This window comes from Apostichopus japonicus, chromosome 12 (genome assembly GCF_037975245.1).
Source record: "Apostichopus japonicus isolate 1M-3 chromosome 12, ASM3797524v1, whole genome shotgun sequence".
Lineage (NCBI taxonomy): Eukaryota > Metazoa > Echinodermata > Holothuroidea > Aspidochirotida > Stichopodidae > Apostichopus > Apostichopus japonicus.
This window is the reverse complement of record NC_092572.1, coordinates 10391499-10413989: the sequence shown is the minus strand read 5'-3', so window position 1 is coordinate 10413989 and position 22491 is coordinate 10391499. Positions and strand designations below refer to the sequence as shown.

The window sequence follows — 22491 nt, the reverse complement described above, 5'->3', positions numbered from 1 at the left end:
TTTTGAATAAAACAGATCTTGTTGGTCCAAGTTATAAACGTAGGAGATTATCGGCTCTCTCGTTCTTTGGCGCGACTACGCTACAGTTAGGAAAACTATAGTGTTTAACCTTTTAGTTAATGATTGACCAAACTATAGAAATTAATCAAATTGTTTTGCGATCTCTGCATTGCTGACATAAGGGGAGGTATATTTATCATATATGGTGTAGTGGTTTTGTCTAAACAAATTCGAAGTCCATTTCCCAAGCTAAATGATACCCGTTAGCTTATTTTTTTGTTTCCTTTATGATATGGTGTTTGATTGTTTTATAGTTCTTAAACGGACGGATATCTGTTCTTTGTCTCTGCTTACGCAAGGACACCAGGTCTATGCTGATAAAGATAAAGGACGCGTTCATATATAGCAAACTATAATTTGTCACCGCAGTCCAAGTTTTCTCTTCATTTAGTCAAGATGGCGCGACCTGTATCAGTCATTGCTTTTCTTCTCGTTACATCTTTTTTCGGTGAAATAAAAGCTGTTGGTGAGTATCATAATGTGGATTACAAAGCATTCTTTGGTCAAATGGAAGTATTGGGTACTTTTTCAGGGAGATTATTTTACCATCGAGTTATTTCCAAAGTTATGGACGGTTCTTGATTTGGCGGAATTATGATCTCGTATCTACTTTGGAGGCTGTCTGCACACTGTTCGTGCTGCCTGCAACGTAAAGGGTAGTCTTTGGTATTATTTAAATTGTTATGCCATAAAAGTATATCATAGGAAAACTGGATAATTCTTCGAAGAAATCTTCTCTCAACTTCATTATAAAACTTGACGCGAGTTGCAAGAACTCGTTAAAATTTAACCTTGCATAGGTTCATTTTCAGCTGTACACTTTTGTAAACCAATTTTGTTCTTTGGCAGTCTTTTTGCAAAGCCACAGGGAGGGGATAGGGGGGAAGGTTAATATAACCGAATATTATTGTGATGTATTTCATAACTATAATATAAATTTAACACATTGTCAAAGTTGCACAATTAACGATTGAACGCTACAAAACGTTTGGCTGGGTATAAAAAACGTCCGGAAACAGAAAGACTTGTACCTGTTTAATGCAAATGAGATTATATATATGTTAGACGGAAACATCCTTCGAAAGTAGAAAGTAGAAACCTTCTACATGTTTGTCAAGCGAGAAGTTCACTTACTCATTTTGATTTAAACGTTCCGTCGACTACTGTAGAGAGAAAGGTAAGTCGAACTGAGGATAACTTTCGGTTTATTACATTCTGTATTGTGTGTCCGCCTTTCCCTCACTGCCCTGTTGTATCACCATTTCAACGGCACATACAAAACAGATACCCAAAGATACAAAAGAAATATTTAATGTACGCATCAAATACAAAACAGATACCAAAGATAGAAAGCGACTTTCACAATATGCATAAAATACAAAGGAATGAAGACCGATGCGTGACAAGAGTAATATACCATGGATGGTTGTAGATACAATCTGTAACAATATGATATTAAACACCGAATGATATATATATATATATATATATATATATATATATATAGTAGAAAAGATAAGGACGAAATGTAATGCCTATAAATCCAACATAATATTTAGAATAGAATAGATATAACTACACGCTACACACATTTTCGGACACCCTGGTCCTTCGTCAGGTGTAAAAAGAGGGATTGAAAACACGTTAGTCTACCGTAAGCCCCAGACTGCTCAAAGTTCTTGAACCCGGAAAGAAAAGCCATATCCCTATTGAGACCATGACAGTGTGAACGTACTGCAAGGATCAATTCGACTTCCTTCAAGTTTCTTTTATTATGGTCAGACAAATTACCCAGGATTATGGCAAACTTAAGACAGTCGATATTGTGTTGTGGAAGATTAAAATGTTCAGCCACTGGAAAACTGGTTTTGTTGAGTCTGATTGTGCTTTTGTGCTTATTAAATCGTAAACGAAAGGGAGTGGAGGTTTGGCCAATGTATTGTATATCAGGGCAGAGAACAGATATATCACAAAGGGAGTATTTGTATTTGTATATTTATTTGTTTCATCACAATTTACAGTGTGACGGGAAGTCTCCTATAAAGCCTGCAAGGCTTAACAAAGTAGGAGACTCCCCCTCCCCCCCCCAAAAAAAATAAAAAATCTGTGTCGCAATGAGTGTCGCAATTGTATGGACCTGGATGTAAACACACCCCTGAAGGAGTGGGCTGAATGTCAGGGTCCGTGATCATGTGATGACAGACCTTACACCGGGGTTTACCACATTTAATATTCCCCTTGGGTCGGGGAGTTTCAGGTAACAGGTGACAAACGCCTACAGTGGAATTATGACCTTCCTTACCGGTTTCGAACCACTGGACATACAATCAGCGTCCATGGCCTAGTGGTTAGGGTGTCCGCATATAAAGCGGGGTCCCGGGTTCGAATCCCGATGGAGGCTGGAAGTTTTTTTTTCACTGTTCTTGACTTTCCAACTCATTACGATTTTAATTATATATATTCATATGCCTTGTCTTAAACCTCCATTTCATTAACATAAAGTCTGTTCAAAGTATCTCTTTCGAGATTCGGCTTGAGGAATCACAAATGATTTCGAGTTGGTTAGCATCATGTTTGGAGGGTCACGGTCATCATTTACAGGTTAAAACGTCTATTTACTTCTGAACTATTTCTTATCAAAGTGTTTGTAGCATATATTGTTTATACTTGTTTGCACTAAGTAAGTACGCATATTATATGTCCACATCACTGACAGGTATTCTAAAATGTATTAATAAATCGTTTTTTGTTCAAATATCGCTCTCTCGTTAATGATCGGTTTAACGGTTTATTGCTTGTCATTATGGAGCCTGTGCCAATGTAGTATCCCTTAGTCACACAAGTGGATGTCGTCTAACGTATTGGAACGTTATGTGGACAAACCTGAAGTGTCTGTGTTTGCAAGTCAAGTACAGCATCCAATGTTTAACCTGCCGGGATAAATGAATAACAGTCAAACTGAAACAAAAGCGATTCTTTAGAATACTCCGAGAACCTGTTTCAGAAGGCATTGTCTCAACGGTAATAGCCTTTTTATCAGTGCCGGATTTAGACTTGGTGAGGCTCTAAGGTATGTAAAGCTTGGCGGCCGGTTATCAGAAAATTACACCAAAAGGTCTAAAAAAAAACTTGGAAATATATTTGCCTATTACAAAAATCTAAACTCACAGTATGTCATACTGGTATATATTATTAAAGTGTTAAAAAGGTCTCCATACTATATAAATACCTTTCGATAGTTCAGCGTCTATGAATCTGGAGTTCTAAGAATGCCATTGAATTATTGACTAATTGAAACAACGAACATATCTCTCATTTTAAAGAAGACAATCATGATTCATTATTGACATATAAAAACTGTGCACTAATACAATATATTACGACAAAGAGAAGAAAAGAAAAAAAATAAAGGAAAGAAAGAAAAAAAAAGAGTATATTTATTTTATTCACTACATCATGAATTAATATCTCGACAGTCACGTCTATGCTAGTAGCACAAACAACTATTTTCAGGCTTTAACTGATCCCACAAATTCCTCCCTTTACATCTTGGAACAATTGTAAGGGGGTAGAAAGTCTACTGAAATTAATTTCAGAAAATGTATTAATGCTTAAGATATGAGAAAGATAATGTTGACCTTTATTGAAAAAAAATATTCATGAAACAAATTGGCATAATGTAATATTTAGCATGCCCTTTGATCTGAAACCTAGGCTATTTTTTTTATTTCCCTGTATTTTCAGAGTTTTATCGATACGGCGAAGAGAATCGAGATAGATATTTACCAAACCAGGATGACACTTACTCAAATGAAATATTTCTAAGATTTGGGATGCCATTTTATGACACCAAATATTGGACAGCTTATGTAAGTTTCTTTATTTGTTGTTTGAAAATATTTCCTACGTTGCGACGGTCGAGTCGACTCGCGTTCCAGGTGAACATTGTGCGGACGGGATTGTATTGAAACACTCCCCCCCCCCCAAACAAATCTCGCCATTAATATTCTGTTTAACAACCATGTCGAAATGGAACTTATATATAATGTCGTACGGTTAAAGAATGCGAATTCATTTCTTTGTATGGATTATCGATTATACCCAACAAACGTTTCAATTATTTTCTTGGCAGTTAAATTTATTGTTGTTTCCCTGTTGAACTAAATCGTATAAATCTTGCAGGTAAATGAAAATGGTATCGTGTCCTTCAAGAATCCAGTCAATAAGTTTGAGGATAACCAACCAAACTTTCCACTTGGTCCAGACGTAAGTTTTGCCTTTTTACTTGTTTAATTTTTTTTCAATTTATTTAACACTTCCGGAAGTGAGGTGGGGTTTACCCCAACTAAAATTGAGGGGTGGGGGAGGGGTGTGCGGCTATGCATGCACATGTATGTGAGTTACATCCCGTGAGTAGAAGATTTCTTCGACATTACTTCAAACGTTTCAAAATAGAGAATCATTTTGCATCTAAGAACTCTCCATTTTACCAGTGTCTCCAATGAAGGGGGAGGGGGCGATGGAGCACATGTGTTCATAAATGCCCCTGTTGAACATAATCGTGCATGATTGCACATGCTTAAATACATGTGTGTATGACTGTATGTCATTATACATGCTTGTAAATGGTTTTTAAACACGATTGCACAAGACTTTGCACATATAAGTATACTTCTGCTTCATTATTAACCAATGTTCTCATGTACTGATGTTCATGTTAGCGGTAAAGGTTTACTTTGTACTTCAAAAGAAAAGAAAATACACAACAATACAGAGAAAAATAGATTAATAGCATACCATAAGGTGCACTATTTGTTTATTTGGCGATGAAGGGAATGTTGTTTGTTTATGTCTAGACGATACTCCAGAATCAACATGATACAAATAATATTTTCTTGAATCCAAAGAAGATAAGAAGTTATTTAACCAAAAGTCATACGTCAGAAAATGGCTAAAGTAAACAGAATAAGTTTAGTAAGATGAACAACGTAGAAGAATGTGTATATTTTTATGTTTAAAGTAACTATATAGTCAACAATAACTTCTATATATCAGCAATACTTGTGCAAGACCGATGTTGTACAGACAATGGAACGTGACTGATGATTTTGACACTGTGAATATCTCTATTTCTTAAGAAAAATACGCAATATATATAATGTAAGATTTAAGAATCATAAATCTCGTCTCCAATACAGGTACCCCCCCCCAAAAAAAAAGGGAAGAAAAAGAAAACTGTCAACTTCACCGAATTTAAATCTTCATTTCATATCTGGTTTTCCAATTATGCTAAGGACTTTTGTAGACTTTCTCTTATATAAGTCACTGTATTATTATACATTACCCCCGCCCTCCCAACCTCCATACCACATGTGCCTATTCCTACCAAAGGCACAAATCACGCAAAGAATAGGTTGCCAGCTTGAGGAGGTACACCTCGATTTTTACAAATGAAGGGAGTGACACCCGGAACATTGCTATGTTGGGCTGTAATATCAAATGATTTCACTAAGAAGGCATGACCGTGTCGCAACAGCGTTACAAAGTAACGACCCAAACCAAGGGGGGGGGGGTGGGGTGCATGGGCTGGAAGTTAGGGGAGCTGCAAACGTACAATTGTCTAATATGACGTCATTCGGTTAAAGAAATATTTCATTCTTGGTCAAGTTATTCCATACGTACTTTATGAGCAAATTAAGCCTATCTAGTTAGTAGAGATGAATTAGTGCACTTTGTAACCTGCTCGTGCCTCGTCAGGGGAATTTGAATTCAGTATCGTGTCTATAAGAAAGCTACAGTGCACCGGGCCTAAAAGAAGGGAGAGCAGAGGGTATAGCATAGGGTTAAATTAAACAAAAATATTCTCAAAACGAGCATGGTGTAAAACAAACTATCAGCATACCCATTTATTTGTAACTCTTTCCCGTCTTTTTTTTTTGTAAATTTCATTCAGACATAACTAATTTGAATAACCGTCTTTGTGTACTTTATTAGGAGGAGGATGGCTCCGACCGAATCTTCATCGCTCCATTCTGGGCGAACATTGACCTCGATAACCAGGGATATGTTTACTACAGACAATCAACGGAACAGGATCTTTTAAAAAGGGCGAAGGATGAAATTCACATGTTAGTTCCATTTCCCCCCTTTTGGGGGTTTATTTCTCGTTGTTTCGTAGTGATGTCACCGGTAACTCGATATACTGGCAGCCCGCTGTTTTTGATTAATTTGTTTAGAATTCAATGCCTCCCCTACACCTTCGGGACACCTGTAAAATACCTTACCCATTACCTGACTCCTGCTCTAACTTAATCTGTTTCAGCTTTTCTTCTTACCCTCCTCTACTCACTCCACCCTATTCTATCTCTCTTTCCCCCACCCCATTCTCTGCTGACTAACGTGGTGTTCTTTTGATAGTATATAAGTAGGTAGGTAATTGTGGAGCTCTCCTACACAAACTTGTAACAATCCATACTAGATTTGTGGTACAGAGTGCACAAAGGATCTCTTTTGTCGGGATGTTGAGTTAACCTTTGTGTTTTTGGATCAAAGTCGCATGTCTCGATCTTTGCGTCCCACTCCAGACCCCCCCCACTCACCCTTCCTTTGGAATTCTGTTTTAGGTATGTCCAGTTCTTTCACGTGGAAAGAGAATATTTTGTGGTTAACAAAATTGAAGAAAGACTGCGTAGAACAGAATGTCTAGGATTCAAACCTGAATATTTCTTTAACTTTGTTTATAAATAGAGCTTTTGTGGAAAAAATGGACTTTCTGCCGAAATATTTACTGATAGCTACTTGGGTCGACACTGGTTTCTTCGGAGAAGCAGGAAGTAACCACCCCGTGAGTAAATGATCTCTGCAACTAATCGTTTAAGAAAAAGAGAGAGTGGTAAAACATTGACATAATTAAATTCTTCTCTCCATCCCTTGACTACTAATCCCCTTTCATCCATCTCTTTGTGTTCACCATGCTCATTAACCTGTCTGCATTTTGTGCGTGTTTTTGTCCCTTCTCATTTAGCCTTTGAAGAAGATCCTGCTAGGATCGAAATGTCAGGCCAACTTACTTTTACACATAATTAAATGATATCACATCCAGTTAAAAGGAATTATAATGTTAACGAGATAAGGTAGTTGATATTTTGCGTTAGAGATGAGAACCTTTCAAACCAAGGGATATAATACTTACCTAGATGATTAATTAAATTGACTTGAAGAGATCGTAACCGGCGAAAAGTATTATAAAGTACTTACCGCAACAAAGATAGGAACAACACGTGCGTGAACCTCACATGGCTGAACCTGACATTTCTTCTCAATTTTCATGAGTCGTATATAATAATACTTCACTGTTCAAATGGATTTACTTCTCCAGCTCCTCTAAAATGCACGCGACATATGGCAGCTCATTTAATGAGGCAACATTTTGTGTCAGCAACATTCTTCTAACGAGGTAATTCCAACTTTAAGAAGTTAGGTACAACTTTAACGTACACAAAATTTTACGCATGTGATAAGAATTTTTGAACTTTACACCATTGCCATTGCAGCAAAACAGTTTCCAGCTTGTTCTTGCCACAAATGAAGTTGAAACGTTCGCCATCTTTTTGTATGATCGTATCGAGTGGACCACAGGTGTCGAAAGTGGTGGCGATAAATTCAATGGCATAGGAGGAACACCAGCACAGGTATGTATACTAGTGTTGTGAAATATTGCATTGGTAAGCTAAATATCCAGCCGACTCAACACAGAGATTACAGTAACTACCGTAAATCGTAAAGTGTACGACAGTAAAAAATGCTGGATTGTGCTGACATATCTGATAAATCGGTAGCATATGTGCTATCGGGTTTACAGTAACAACTGAGGATATCTGTTATCCCAACAACTGCATGTGTTGGAGTGACACATATCTTCAGTGCTTACTGTAATCCAATAGAATCACGTGCTACCGATTTATAGCATGGTTCAGTTCTTACTATGGTACAAAACCTTAAGATTTACAGTAGTATCTGTGTTCTCTGTGTGTATCGGGTGCAATATCATATAATTCAAGTGCAACTCTACGATTTAAAAAACACGGAATGGTAATGGCCGAGAGCTATGATTTTCACCAATTTTCCAGCCATACTTCGTCTTCGAAGGGTAAGGCCTAACGTCTCTATTGTCGAGAAGAGGAAGTTTGGGATGTTGTATTCCTCTTTGGCAAAGAAGGCAGCGGGAAATCCCGTAAACAGGCATTTGAGGTGGGGGGGGGGGGGAGAGGGAGGGACAGTGAGATTCAAACTAGGCAAAATATTCATTGCATTATTCAGTGCATACCTCCCCGCGGGAACGTATAACCTTTGGCCAACGAAATGAAACGGTCTCACAATGATTAACCATCACGAAAAGACAAAAGCCATATATATATATATATATATATATATATATATATATATATATATATATATATATATATATATATTTATATATATATATATATAAATAAATAATTCTGTTTTGTTCCATGCTTTCTGTTTCGAAATGTTTTTTTCTTGTCTTCATGTAAACTTCTAAGGTCGGTTTTAATGCTGGAGATGGACACCGGTTTTTCCCTCATATATACTCCAGAAACCAAAACAACCTCTTCCGTCTACCAACTGAATCAAACGTCGATATTATTGGTGAATGGATTTATCACATAAGTAGCAGAACTGGTGTAGATGATGGAGGCTGTACCGGAGCAGGTAATAAATATATAAGATATCAATTAGTTCTTTTGAGAGTAAAATAGTAAGCTAAAAAGTAAACGGCTCCAATTATTAGAAAGATTTCTTGATAGTTCTCATAATTAAATATGACTAATACGACAATTCATTTGAATAGATAAGGAATTAGCGATCAACTTATTATGAATCGTCCATACAAATTGATAACGTTTTCTTCAATGTCATCAAATCAATGAAAACACATATCGTATTACTAGTAATTTTTATTGCAACAAAATCAGAAAACGTGATTGCCTATTTTGCGATGGCTAACTAGGAGAACGAATTCCATTGAAATGATTGATGAAAGGTACCGGTATTTGTCGCGTTAATAGATGAAATCGGCTTATGTATTAAGAGTATTGAGAGTTAAACGGATAAACTGAATAAAAATATAAGCCTACAACAAATAATTACATACATATATAGTTAAAGGAAAAAGATATTTGAAATATCATAATTAAAAATGAACTAACTTCAAACAGTTATTCCAGTAATCTAATTATTGTTGGTTCCGTATATTGAACAAAACAACAAGCTTCCTTGACTTATTTTACAGGAAACGTGAAAACCTATCCACGATATGATTCCATGTTGGGTCGTAGTTGGTTATACATTGGTGGACCCTGTTTCCAAGGTGATGACGACATATGGCTAAGATATGGCACGGAGGAAGACCAAATTGCTTTAACCAATTGTTCCTTCTTGAGTGCACAGAGGGCCTACTGTGTGACTCCTACTTTTTTCCAAGTTGGGAGGGTTCCAATATTCTTGACGCGTAACTGGGGACAAACCTACCCTTACACAGGAACATTTGATATTGGTAAGTTAACCACATACAGCCCTATTCATAGCATACATTAATTGGATATTCTTTTTCAGTCTATTAAATTTGGCGCGAAACATTTGCAATTGTGTCCAAGGTAATTGCGGAATGAGCCAAATACGCAAATGGCTGAGTGTGATAAGAAATTACTTTAGGAAAGAGAAATAGTTAAGGTCCGTGGAATTTCTAGAACTGGTCTAAATTATCATATTCGGGTGCAAAGTCAGAAACGTCTACATTCAAATTTCCCTTCGATATTACTGCTACCCAGCAAACACAAAAAAGTTTTTAAACGTTATTAAAACGTTTCGTCTTTTGTTTTGATATCGTTATTTGTGGTGTAATAAATATGTCACGAAAACGTTTTCAGGCTATTATTTCAAAACATTTTTTTCGTTAAAACATTGATATAACATTAAAATAACATTAATATCTCACCAAAACGTTATGCCGACGTTTTTATAACACCACATTTAATGTTATAACACATATTTTAGTGGCTCTTTAGGACGTTTTGTGTTTGCTGGGTAGATACTACTTAGCCATATGCGACATATTGGAAACGTATGCAGAATAGAATGGCTAATACGAGTAATTTTTATCATGTTGGGATATCAGAATGCGGTAATATGAGTCAATGATGTTCATTGTTCTTAATGGATGTTCTGGTACGTTCTACACAAATACAGAGTATCTCTAATGAAGGCAGCTTGCTCATTTAATGCTTACACTGTTAACTGATTAATATGCAATTAAATTGCCAACAAAGGCATCAAAAAGCAAAAAACAAAGTTATCCCTCTCTCCATTACAAAAACCAAAATCAAAACAAAACACAAAAAAAAAACCCCATGGAGATTGAAATATCTCACTTTACGAGTTAAGACTTGGTTTCTACTGTACAAAGCAAAACGAATTATTTTGTTTATGAAATTGCTTTTTATCACTTTGTAAATTTTTGTAACATCCATTGCATTTAAAATGTTACGACAATTAACTTGGCAAGGCTAAGTGGCAACCTTCGTGATTCGTAATCAACCCGTTGGTGTTTGATAAATTGGATTCATTAAATCATATAACACTTCATGGATCCCCTTGTTCTTCTTGTATTGCCTATTAATGATTTCACTTTGTTTTTGGTAGTAAATATTGACTCTGTCCCTCCTCGTACTACTCGGTTAAACCCCGACAGTGATAGTTGGTTGAAAGCTGACTTGCCTCTTGTCATCGAATGGGACAGTTCACTGATCAACAACACCGAGATCAGAGTTGACATACTAGCCTACCAAGAGATGAATGGATACCCAGAATTGACAGAGGTCGAAGAACTCGATTTTGTTGCGCCTAACACTGGCCGTTATGAGTGGTTCGGCAGGGGCAATACAGGCGTTACGGAGGAGAACGCTGTTGGCGTTATCAGGATTACTAGACGTTTCAAACGGTGAGGAAAAACCTCAAGGTTTTCTCAAACGATAAAAGCGTTTTTTCAAGGTTCTGTGGAACCCAAAATCGTGATTGTGGTGGTCACGAATTATATGTCTCAAAGCATGTTTTATTTGGAGGTTCACAATGTGTTTGTATCCTGTCGATGAAACACACATTGAACTGTTCGAGCTGATAAAATACATGTTTAATTTTTACTTCTCTCTACTTAAGTTTTACTTCTCTTAATTTAAGTACTATTCCAAATCTGCTAGCACCAGATATAACAGTCGACTTAAACCAATTAATTTTATAACTGAAACAGCAATTCACCGTGAAGTTGAATTTCATAATTCTTTTTAAATACAGGGACGAGATAGCACTTTGGAGTGACTTACATATCCTTGGTTACTTATTGAACGAAAAATACCAGCGAGACCCTATAGCATGGTCAAACATTCAGTGCGAGAAGTGGTACGAGCAACGCCAACAGGAACCCCTCTATGATTACGAACAGGATCTCTACCCATGCCCATGCAACCTTTCGCAAGCTATCGCTGACAGAGGACGTTGGAGACCAGCGCCATTTTGTGACATCAACAAAGCAGGCATGGAAGACAGAAATGATTACTGTAGATACAGAGAAGATATCGTACACTGTGTCATTAACATCATCCACAGGTATGGTACTTGTATTTGTCTGAGCAAGGATGGCACGATTGCTCAATCAATAATTATTGGGATGATAGGTCGGGGGGATAGACGACATAAAGTGAGTAAGATTGTAACGGTTGATTGAAAAACATGGCGTCCACTTGGTTACGGGTTGGGTAGGAGGAATAGTAGCAATATTCCATTATACAGATACTAGCCCCCTTCTTCGTTGGAGATTCCAACCTTTCAATTATACAATTCCATTCATGTTAAAGTTAAAAATGAAATAGTTAAGAATGAAGATTTGATAGTTCAATTTCATTGCAAAAATGCAATGTCCTAACAAGTAATTCAAAGTAATTTTGTTTAATATCCCCTTAAAGTTTTCTAAATCAATGGACTTAATGTGGATCGATGTTACTATTAATATTACCTTCAAACGATGGATACAAAATGTTTCTTTCTAAGCATTTTGTCAGGGAGCATTATCTGTAGCACCGTGGTCCAATACACGGCGTTGAATATCTCAAGAATTTTCTTCCAGCACATATACCAATTTGTAGCCTGGGCCTTTACCACACCTCATTTGACATACATTTGTAGGCTTCCCCTACTTTGGAAATGTGTTTGTACGAATATATAATTTAGTGGTTAGGCGCATTATAGGTCAATGGAGTGAATACGATAAAGAAAACTAAATAATTTGGAACCTACGTGGGTGATGGAAGAACATTTTTTTCTATACTTGTGTGCCTGCTCTTGTTCTATAGTCCGCAAGGCGCCGATTCAGTGTGTTGCTACGACAAGTTCGAGAATCTCGTATATGCAGGAGATAGTTGGGAGGGTAGCTTCACACATCGAGTAACTGTTAACGGTATCTATCCTTATCGAGAGAATAAAAAGGTACCAACCCTCTCCTCCTGGCTCCATGATGGCATACCCTTCTTTACCTGTTGTATCTGGGGAGATCGATGTGAATACTACCAAGAATTCAGACAAACTCGAGATTGTAGAATGTACGACCCACCAAGAATAGGTTAGTAAGGGAAAATACAAATTTCAAATTGCCAGAATCATTTATGATAACCATTAGGTTCCATCTCGTTTTCGACTTTGATAAACTTGTTACGATGGACCAAACCCCGGATCTGGTTTTAGTTTACGATTGATAAATACAGGGTATTTAATTCTCTTTTGTTTCGATAATTATGACTAGTTTATGAGCTGAAAGTACAAGTTGGCCGTAGATGTAATATTTAAATGACGCTTACATGTTAAAATATGCATTTGTCGGGGACATATCAATGGAATCTTGGCATATCATCTGCGATATTTTTTATGGCAGAATGACTCACAGTAGTTCTCTCTTGAACTTATTTGACTTTTTTTGTAATATCATGTGGAGTAGAATCATATGCAATATAACTGTTATCTACCATGGAACCTCGTCAACATATCCCATTTCCTTGGGACTACAACAAAAGGCTACAAAGAAGTATTATTCTTGATTGTCATTCAGTGAAGAAGTTTGGTCAGTTTATATCATTCCCCATGAAAGTTTACAATGCTATGTCATTAGAAATATTGTCACATTGTTATGTATACAATACAATCAACTTTTTTTAAAGTGTTAAGTGTCAACAATTGTGTTGTTTTTGAAACTTCGTGACAATTATTTCTGCATATCTATCGATTTCTTTGTAACCACATAATTTCTTGAATAACCTGTATTTGTAATTGTAGACACTGCATGTGAAGAGAGGTTTGAGGTAGGGGGCAGATGGTGACGACCAGTTCGGCAATATTTACGCAATTACAATGACAGGATTTCGTTAACCTTCCGCTTTCTCTCTACCTCTGCATATTCTGCTTTCATATTCTTGCATATACTTAGCAACTATTTTTGGTGATCCCCATGTGATCACTTTCGATGGATTGGAATACACCTTCAACGGTAAAGGAGAATACATCCTCATGCAAACACTAGACGCATTGACAGAATTTGAACTACACGCAAGATTTGAACAAGTAGTAGATTACGCGGGTAAGTTGGTATAAAACAGTGTTGATTAGCAAACGGGAAAAAACACATATAATAAATAAATCAACAATAACAAAAATGATGCCGATGATGATAGTGATCACGATTACGCGGGTAAGTTGGTACTTAAATGCGATGAGAGTATAGCGAATATGAATCCACTCGTTATTTGTCATGAATTAACGTCACTACAGCTTATTGCCTCTAAACAGTCTAGTTCTTAATTAGGTACGGTCTCAGCCATGGTATGAACATGAAATAAGTCACCATTTGTTCATAAGGTTTGTGTAGATTTAGCCTGCTAAATAAATATAACCAAAGTACCCACTTTAGACTGTTACTATTACGTTTATTGAATATTCATATGTGAAATATTGGTCAATAACATTGCTGTACTTAATTTCCCAAACTCAAGATAATAAATTACATCAAATGAAACATATCACAGTAACAAACAGAATACGAAAAAACTGTCGGAATTCAACGAAATCCGAATAATCCCAGTTGATAAATTGATTTATATTAATAGATATGAAGATAGAGCGAAAAAAAACAAATATTTCGAAATTCAGTTTTCTCGTTTTCTACTATCTTCTTACATTTTTCTGATGTCCTAATGTAGTTTTGTTTTACTCTTTGTTCTAGTGGATAAACGTACTCAAGATATTGTAAAAATGAAGGTGCATATTTTAGGCTATATTACCGAATTTTCAGTGATAATGTCATTATTAAAGGCTGTCAAAACCACTCTTTTCGTATTTTGTAGGGAACAAGATGCCTGCCACTATTTTGACGTCTATAGCGATGAAGGAAGAAGATCTGGACATCATTAGGATTCTACATAGTGAAAGAACCGTCTTAGAGGTCATGGTACAGTCAGAAATATTGGATCTTGATACACAGCAAGAAATACAACTAGACAGTAAGCTTAATGCCTTATTTAACAACCAAAAATGATAGAGAAAAAACGGATTAAGACTTGGAAACAAAAATAATGTGGCTTTTAGTTATGGTTATACGTGATGTCAGGAGTATAAGGAAATGGTTAATTTAGAGTAATTATTAAACGCATTGTTTACAAGAAATATATTAAGCGATGTGTTGTAATGGTATATATTAACCATATCTTTTAAATTATTGTTTTGGACACAGGGTTAAAAGATAATTAGAGGTAGAGTAGTCAAAATTATCCAATTTGAGAACAACATATATGATTTAATAATTATATTGCCAGTTATAAAAGAGTGTAAAACTTGCTGGATCAGCATTTGTAATCATCAAGCTTAAAAAAACAATTATGCATATATAATGATAATAAAAAGAAGCAAGGATTCGAAGCACAAAAGTCAGGCAGCAGATAGTAATTTATATTGACATGGCCAAACTTATCATAAAATCTCAAGAATGAAGAGCGATTGGTGGAAGGTAAAAGAATGGTATTATTTTCTTTTCTTTTGCAGACGGAGTCTTCCTTACATTCCCAACAATCTACGAGCATGGTAACATCACCCAAGTCGTGATTACGTTCCAGGACTCCAAGATTGGTATAGTCGTGAACGGAACTGCAGAGGACATGGTGATCCGGGTCTTTATACCAAAGGAATTTAAGGTTTAATATTTTTCTCCACCTTAGACGTTAACAAAGAGATGTATGAAGGGGATAGGGAGGGCAATAAGACAGACTGACTAAAAATTACAGATACTCCGAGTGACTTTAAACATTTTCACCCGATTAAGAAACAGAAGAAAGTTAACGTTTTCTTCTGTTACATATCATAAAATGTAGGTACTTATTAATGTCATTATCTGTTTGCATATATTCTTGGGAGTCATTTATAACCTTACCAAACTAGACGCTTGACGTACACTCTATATAATGGGCATGGGCGGGATGCATTGTAACACTGACCGATTTCTTTGTAGTCAAGTCGGAACGCAGAGTCTCGAAAAATGAGCAATAGAGCTCTGTAAGATCTGACCCCCCCCCCACACCTTTTTTTTAAAAATTACCCATTTCTCTTGTTAGACTGTTGAGGATGTACATCAATTAACCCTCCAAAGACAGATGAAAGACATTAAAAAAATAATTAAATGGTAGCAATAAGCCTTTGAACAGAATACATAGCTTAAATCATTTGCAATACTATTGAAAGAAATAAGCAGTCAAGAAATACAAGTGCAAACCAAAACTCGCAGCCTCGGCCATCTCTGACAATTTCTCGCAATCTGCGCGCGAACCTTAAAAGTCACAATTCTTGCGAGCTGAGCCGTTTATCGCAACTTGCAAGCTGAGCTGTTTCTCGTAATTCCTGCGAGCTGTGATGTTTCTCAAGGTCGTTGCGACTTTAACAGATACCCTAAAATTCGGAGGGGGGGGGGGGGGAGTCTTAAATAACCATATTCACAAAATAGTGAGATAATCGAGCTTCAGCCTCAGGTTACATTTAAGTACTTGTAAGTTAGTCTTTCCCAAACAGAATAATGTTTCAGCCTTGTACATTTTAGGGTAACACCATAAGTAATTCTGGCAATTTTAGTATTTCCTATGGTCTCGATTACTAACAATTCTTTTAACGTTCACTTCACTGACACGGTCATTCAAACATTGATAGATACCAAGGGCTTATTCGTAGCCTTGTCAGTTTCCTAAATGATCTTGACGTTTGAACTTAACGCATAAAAGAAAAACAAATGAAAGCATTACTAAGTGAAATGTCTGGAACCTTTCCAATATTGAGTCACCAATATGTCCCTCCAGGCAGAACCAGGAAACATAATTACCGTTCCTTGATGCACAAATTCACGATTCCTCAAAAAAAATATCACACAAACAAAATACCAACGTTGGCTGTATCGAAGTAAAAGATTGCAGCTCCACGCCGACCAACTACTTTCCCGAACTTTCTGTCTTCCCACTGACACAAACAATCAATTTGCTTTAACCATGGAGGTAAAACATGCTTTAACCATGCAGTTTACATAGCTGAGCGCGGTGAGCCCCTTTTAGAGTTTTGATGTCGGCCGACGCGCGTGTACGCAGGAAGCTGGTTCTTTGGTTGTGGAATAGCTGTATGCACCAGGCGCTGGGAAACGCCGTAGTTTCCTCTGATATAAAGAAAAGGTTAACTGACGAGAAGAAAAAACTACGACTCAAATTCTGAGAAACAACTTAACGAAACAAAATCGGCTAGACTTTTAAGCCAAATTTCTGTAACAGTATGGTGATATTTAAAGACAATGAATGGAATCTAACACCAATGCATTGTAATGAAAATGCACATATGTGAAGCCCATGACAGGGGTAAATCTGCAGATGTATCGGTTACTTACTTCCACACAGTTTAGTAACGATATAGGTACCACGTATGATGGATATCCTCTTCTGTCGTCATTTATTCAAACACTTGTGAACAAGGGGAAAGGGGTTTGTTTATGTTCTTCACAGGGTTTCGAAACAACTGTCTTCGTCATGGCTGCAATGCAGTGGTGTTGAATGGGTGCCTTGGACTACATCAGGTATTTGGGAAAGTGGTCAGATGCTGGGATGTACACTCTCGTCCATCGGATGGGGACGTTAAATGGTGGTCCCGGGAGCAGGTATGGGAGCGAATTCACACCCATGTCTCGTTATCATCTGAACACTTATCGAAAAAGAAGGCTCGAAATAAGCCGGTGTTCATCCACGATCTAACACCGATAGGGTCTCAAATAAGCTACTTATTTAAGGCCTCCTGATCCTTGGGTCTCTAAACTAAATTAAACTAAACTAGGATCAAACGATTTACTTATTAAACATAAGCATGAGACAAAATGTCCTGGTGCTATTTCTGGATTAACCAAGGAAAGGTGTTTATCGTCAGTGGCCTTCTACATAACAGGCACGCGTACAGTTATTGCCTTGTCTGTGTACGGACACGTATTCCAATGTTTGGAATATTTACCAACTGTCGTGGCTTTATTAGTAAACTTATACAGCACTACGAAATAATGTTGGTTCATTTTGTCTTGCTAGGGTCAAGTGGAAGGTCTCCTTGGAAACTGGAATGACGACTACAAAGACGATCTGACGACATCTGGAGGGACAAGGGTTGATTACGATAGTGACGTCAACGAAATATACGACAGATTTGGAAAGTCTTGTAAGAGAATGTTCATAACATGTTGTCTTGTAATTTTTATAACAACATATCATGTATTGTATAAGCATTGGCTGTAGTGAGGAACATGTCCAACTAATTCAATTGAAAGTTTTGTTAGACAAATATGGAAGCGTTTAGAAACAATACAATTTATTGAGAGAGTTACAAGAACAAACTAATTTCGTTTTTTTCACCTCTGATGTGCAGCTTTTGACACATATTATATATAAATATTTATAATGTTAATCTTGAAGAGTTCGAATTGTTTTTGGTGATGTTGTTTTGCTTTTTAAATGAGATTAACATCTGTCATGCAAAGAAGTCCTTTAAAATTGATCTTGTTCATTCAAAGTAAAAATTGATGACGATGTTAACAGGTATATTCGTTTGGCATTACCTGTTGGTATAAAAGTAACCTTTACAAAAGGATAGAACACTTCCTAGGTGTTCATTTCTAAATCCGGAGGCAAACAAATAAAGAGAATTGCCATCTATTATTTGATAGGGGAGATTAAAGCCGAGGACAGTTTGCTTTATTACGATCAAGGGAAAACTCACGACTATTACCAGGACAATCAATTTGTACCAAACTTCGAGGCACCGCCCGGGAATCTCCCTCCTGGGCTGACGGCGAGTGATGTCGAACGAGTTTGCGGTGGAAATGCGCTTTGCGAATATGACGTCAGAACCACGGGCAAATTAAACATCGGGAGATCGACTATGCAAGCTTATGAAGACTACTGGTTTGCTCATAAGAATCTCGTGTATTGTAAGTTGCAACACAACTACTAGTTTTCGTAGATTTGTTAACATCGATGAACCTGAAACTGTTGTATGGATTACAGATAAAGTAAGAGACATGAGAGACAAAGAGATGAAACAGTAAATATATCAGTTTAATAATCATTTTCGCAGTTTTACCGTTGCAGCCAGTTATTAATCAATCCTAATACTGCTATGTTCTGTCCTCACATATTGTGCTTCAAATGAACACGAATCGATAGTACGAACTATATATACATTACCTGTAAATGTGATAATCGGGATATTCATTCTGTCTGTGCAAGTGCTTTGAACCACGCAATGAAAGTATAGCTTTAAAAAAAAAAACGATATTCAGCTGTTGAATATTCACATGTTGAATATGCATCTACACACGAATCGATAGTACAAACTAAACCTAACCTGCAAATGTGATAATCGTGATATTCATTCTGTCTGTGCAAGTGCTTTGAACCACGCCATGAAAGTACAGCTGTTGAATATTCACATGTTGAATATGCATTGCACATTCTTCAGACGTTCAATACTAATTTTCTTTTATTTATTTACTCATTTTTCAATGTAGTGACCACCTGTCGTTATTTCCCAACTCCAAAGAATGGTACCAAAACCTTCTATAGGGAACGGAATCACAATGTAGGATCCGAAATCGAATACAGCTGTGACGAAGATTTCATTCTCCTTGGTTCCAATTATAGAATTTGTCAGCCAAACGGAGAATGGACTGGAGATGCTGTTATAAATTACTGCGTGGGTGAGTACAACGAACTTATATAACCACAGTCCTAATGTTGCATTTAAATCTGAGATTTAATATTTAGGCATATTTCTTCTCTACCTTATTGCGTTTATATAACCCTACCGAGAGAAATGTTATGAATTAAAAACATGAAATGTCATTGACTAATATACAGTACGAATTATCCCATAACAAGGAACCAACGAAGCAACAGTAAATGTGAACAGAGTAGAGAGGGGTAGAGAAAACTAAAGAGAAAATATACAAGAAAGTGGCAAATGAAACAAGAAACGCGAAATTAATTGTTATTCTCTTCTGTTTTTGTAGAGAGCTTGATATGTAGCGGTGTCGACACTATTGAACACGCCGCTGTTGATGTCGTTCGACCGTACTCACCAGAAAACATGAGGATTCGGTACAGTTGTGACGAGGGATATGAAATGTTTGGTCCGGAGGAAAGACGATGCGACGTCGAATATGAAAAATGGCGACCAGTTAGATCGCCGGGATGTTACCGTAAGTGTGTTATCGACTATGTGAAATATTTAAGATGATACGTTGTATGTTAGCTGCTGTGAAGTTACATGCAGAATAATGTGTTATCTGTGCAAGTGTTATATTGGTAGTATGCTCCCTGACATATCGACAAGAAAAATAAAAGCTACAGTAATCGTACCAAGACTGTAAACCTCAAAGCAGGCATTCTCTGTATATTAATACGTATCCCACCTCTGCCACCATTAAACGATGTGATTACAATTAGACGGCACCATGTTGGAGGTTTAATGGTCGTTATAGTTTACCTGTGTCTACATGTCTACCACAACAAGAAATAATGCAGAACCATGGATTTGCAGTTATATGAAAATATGACTTACTAACCCTTATACTGCATATCGTAGAAAGACGACTTTCAGTCGTAGAGATGGGATGTGTGAAATTAATTTCTACCAACGAATAACCTTTAAGGAGATTTTCATCGTAACTTTCCATCTTTAAAATAATTTTATTTTATTATAGAAATACAGGCTGTTACAGCCTGGTAAGAATATATATCAAACATGGTAAATGTTTGCTCTGGGCAGCGACCTCACTTTGCGTTACTGGTCTTGATAACAATATATCTTCTGTATTCTCACCAGGCAACCTCAGTCCTGCTGAAATTTCAATGACAATAATTGGCTCCTTGTTGGGTATGGTTATCATCGTAGCTTTGGTCTCACTGATTCTCTTCTCCGGATTTAGGAGAGATAGAAAGAAAAAAGAGACCAAAGATAACAAGATGTAAGTCTACATAAGAACAAAGAACTCTCTTTACTGCATGTGCATCATCGTCATCATCATCATCATCATCATCATCATCATCATCATCATCATCATCATCATCATCATCATCATCATCATCATCATCATCATCATCATCATCATCATCATCATCATCATCATCATCATCATCATCATCATCATCATCATCATCATCATCATCATCATCATCATCATCATCATCATCATCATCATCATCATCATCATCATCATCATCATCATCATCATCATCATCATCATCATCATCATCATCATCATCATCATCATCATCATCATCATCATCATCATCATCATCATCATCATCATCATCATCATCATCATCATCATCATCATCATCATCATCATCATCATCATCATCATCATCATCACCATCACCACCACCACCACCACCACCACCACCACCACCACCACCACCACCACCACCACCACCACCACCACCACCACCACCACCACCACCACCACCACCACCATCATCATCATCATCATCATCATCATCATCATCATCATCATCATCATCATCATCATCATCATCATCATCATCATCATCATCATCATCAAAAATAGTCACAATGTATTTAACTGAAAGTGTATTTAACTGATTTTGCTATCATCAACGTATCGTCCTCCTCCTTGTCCTCCTCCTCGCCATCCTCCTCCTCATCACCATCATCATAGTCGTCATCGGCTTCCTCTTCGACATTTTTGTCATCATCGTTATCGTCCGTATGTAAACCAATGTCTCCTTTTATTGTTGCGATAGGTTTGAGGAAATGACAGTTAAAGGGGAGAAAACAGATTTCATTCCGGGGGTTGATGACGTTGGAGTTCAACCGCATGTCTCCCTCAGAGAAGAAAAATATTCACCGCGTAGAGAATACAAAGAGACACCTTCAAACTACGCAGAGAGCTGGGCTTGATCAAGTCGATTAAAATGTTTTGATTTTCTCTTCTTGAAGTATTCCTCGTGTTAGTTTGCATCATTTTTAGCACGTTTAACCTTCCTTTTGCTTGTCCTTTTGTTTTTGGTAGATGACTTATATGAATTGAAGTCGTAGTTTCGTTTTAACTTTGCGTTTTATGAATTGAAAAAATGCATCATATCTATAATTTTGGTGCTTCTGGATTCTGCAGTTATTTCACGCAATGATGAGCTACACTAACTATCCACACTGTTGTAAAATTGCGTTCCTTTAGGTGTATGCAATTGTCTTCGACGTTTTGATAACGTATTATGAATTTGTTGACTTATTTGTTGTACACTTTAGCGAAATTTGGTCGAACACGTTTAAAGCAACAGTCTTCCTTTTATAACAAAGAACGCATATTCTACCATTACTGAAGTTCATTCGTTTTCATTGAATCAACAGGGGAACTGCTCATAGTGAAAAATATATATGATTCTTTTTACATCTTTCCCTACCCTCTCCCGAGTCGCGTCAGAAATTAGATCGGTAAACGAGACATCATTCTCACCTGGCCTCACTTTGGATGCCTCAATTTTTAAGCGTATATGACTATTATGAAAACGAGAATATATTTCTTTTCATATCACATAGTTCCATGGACCATCTAATTGCCAAACGCGTTCCGGGGTTGAACCCCATTAACTGTTTTTCAGGCCTCTCTCCATTAAAAAAAAATGCCGAGACAAACACTAGCTGTAAAATTACCTGTTTTGACGTTCATTTCGTAACTCTAACAACTGTCAGTATAGACCATTATTTCGGTATACATGCAGAAGAGGCTTAATG

General features: G+C 36.9%; 1 protein-coding gene across 2 annotated transcripts; it reads left to right on the top strand.

Moving 5' to 3' along the window:
- Window positions 1-309: 309 nt before the first annotated feature.
- LOC139977092 (sushi domain-containing protein 2-like) lies at window positions 310-22443 on the top strand. Of its 2 annotated transcripts, none has more exons than XM_071986132.1 (20): window positions 310-526; window positions 3805-3929; window positions 4243-4326; window positions 6055-6188; window positions 6808-6904; window positions 7614-7751; window positions 8625-8793; window positions 9374-9637; window positions 10783-11080; window positions 11431-11742; window positions 12486-12751; window positions 13610-13759; window positions 14523-14678; window positions 15217-15365; window positions 17769-17895; window positions 18401-18664; window positions 19244-19432; window positions 19745-19933; window positions 20560-20701; window positions 21501-22443. In XM_071986132.1, exons 1-20 carry the CDS (start codon window positions 457-459, stop codon window positions 21655-21657), a joined length of 3480 nt encoding a protein of 1159 aa, XP_071842233.1. In that variant the 5' UTR covers window positions 310-456; the 3' UTR covers window positions 21658-22443. The 2 variants fall into 2 exon arrangements, with proteins under 2 accessions (XP_071842233.1, XP_071842234.1); XM_071986133.1 differs by lacking the exon at window positions 310-526 and adding an exon at window positions 3056-3130.
- The last annotated feature ends 48 nt before the right edge of the window (window positions 22444-22491 follow it).

Excerpts from the sequence above, each read along its gene's own strand:
- LOC139977092 (XM_071986132.1), top strand. The coding sequence starts at position 457 with ATGGCGCGACCTGTATCAGTCATTGCTTTTCTTCTCGTTACATCTTTT. Across the intron at positions 11,081-11,430 it reads ATTACTAGACGTTTCAAACG|GGACGAGATAGCACTTTGGA; the intron begins GTGAGGAAAAAC and ends TTTTAAATACAG. Across the intron at positions 12,752-13,609 it reads GTACGACCCACCAAGAATAG|CAACTATTTTTGGTGATCCC; the intron begins GTTAGTAAGGGA and ends GCATATACTTAG.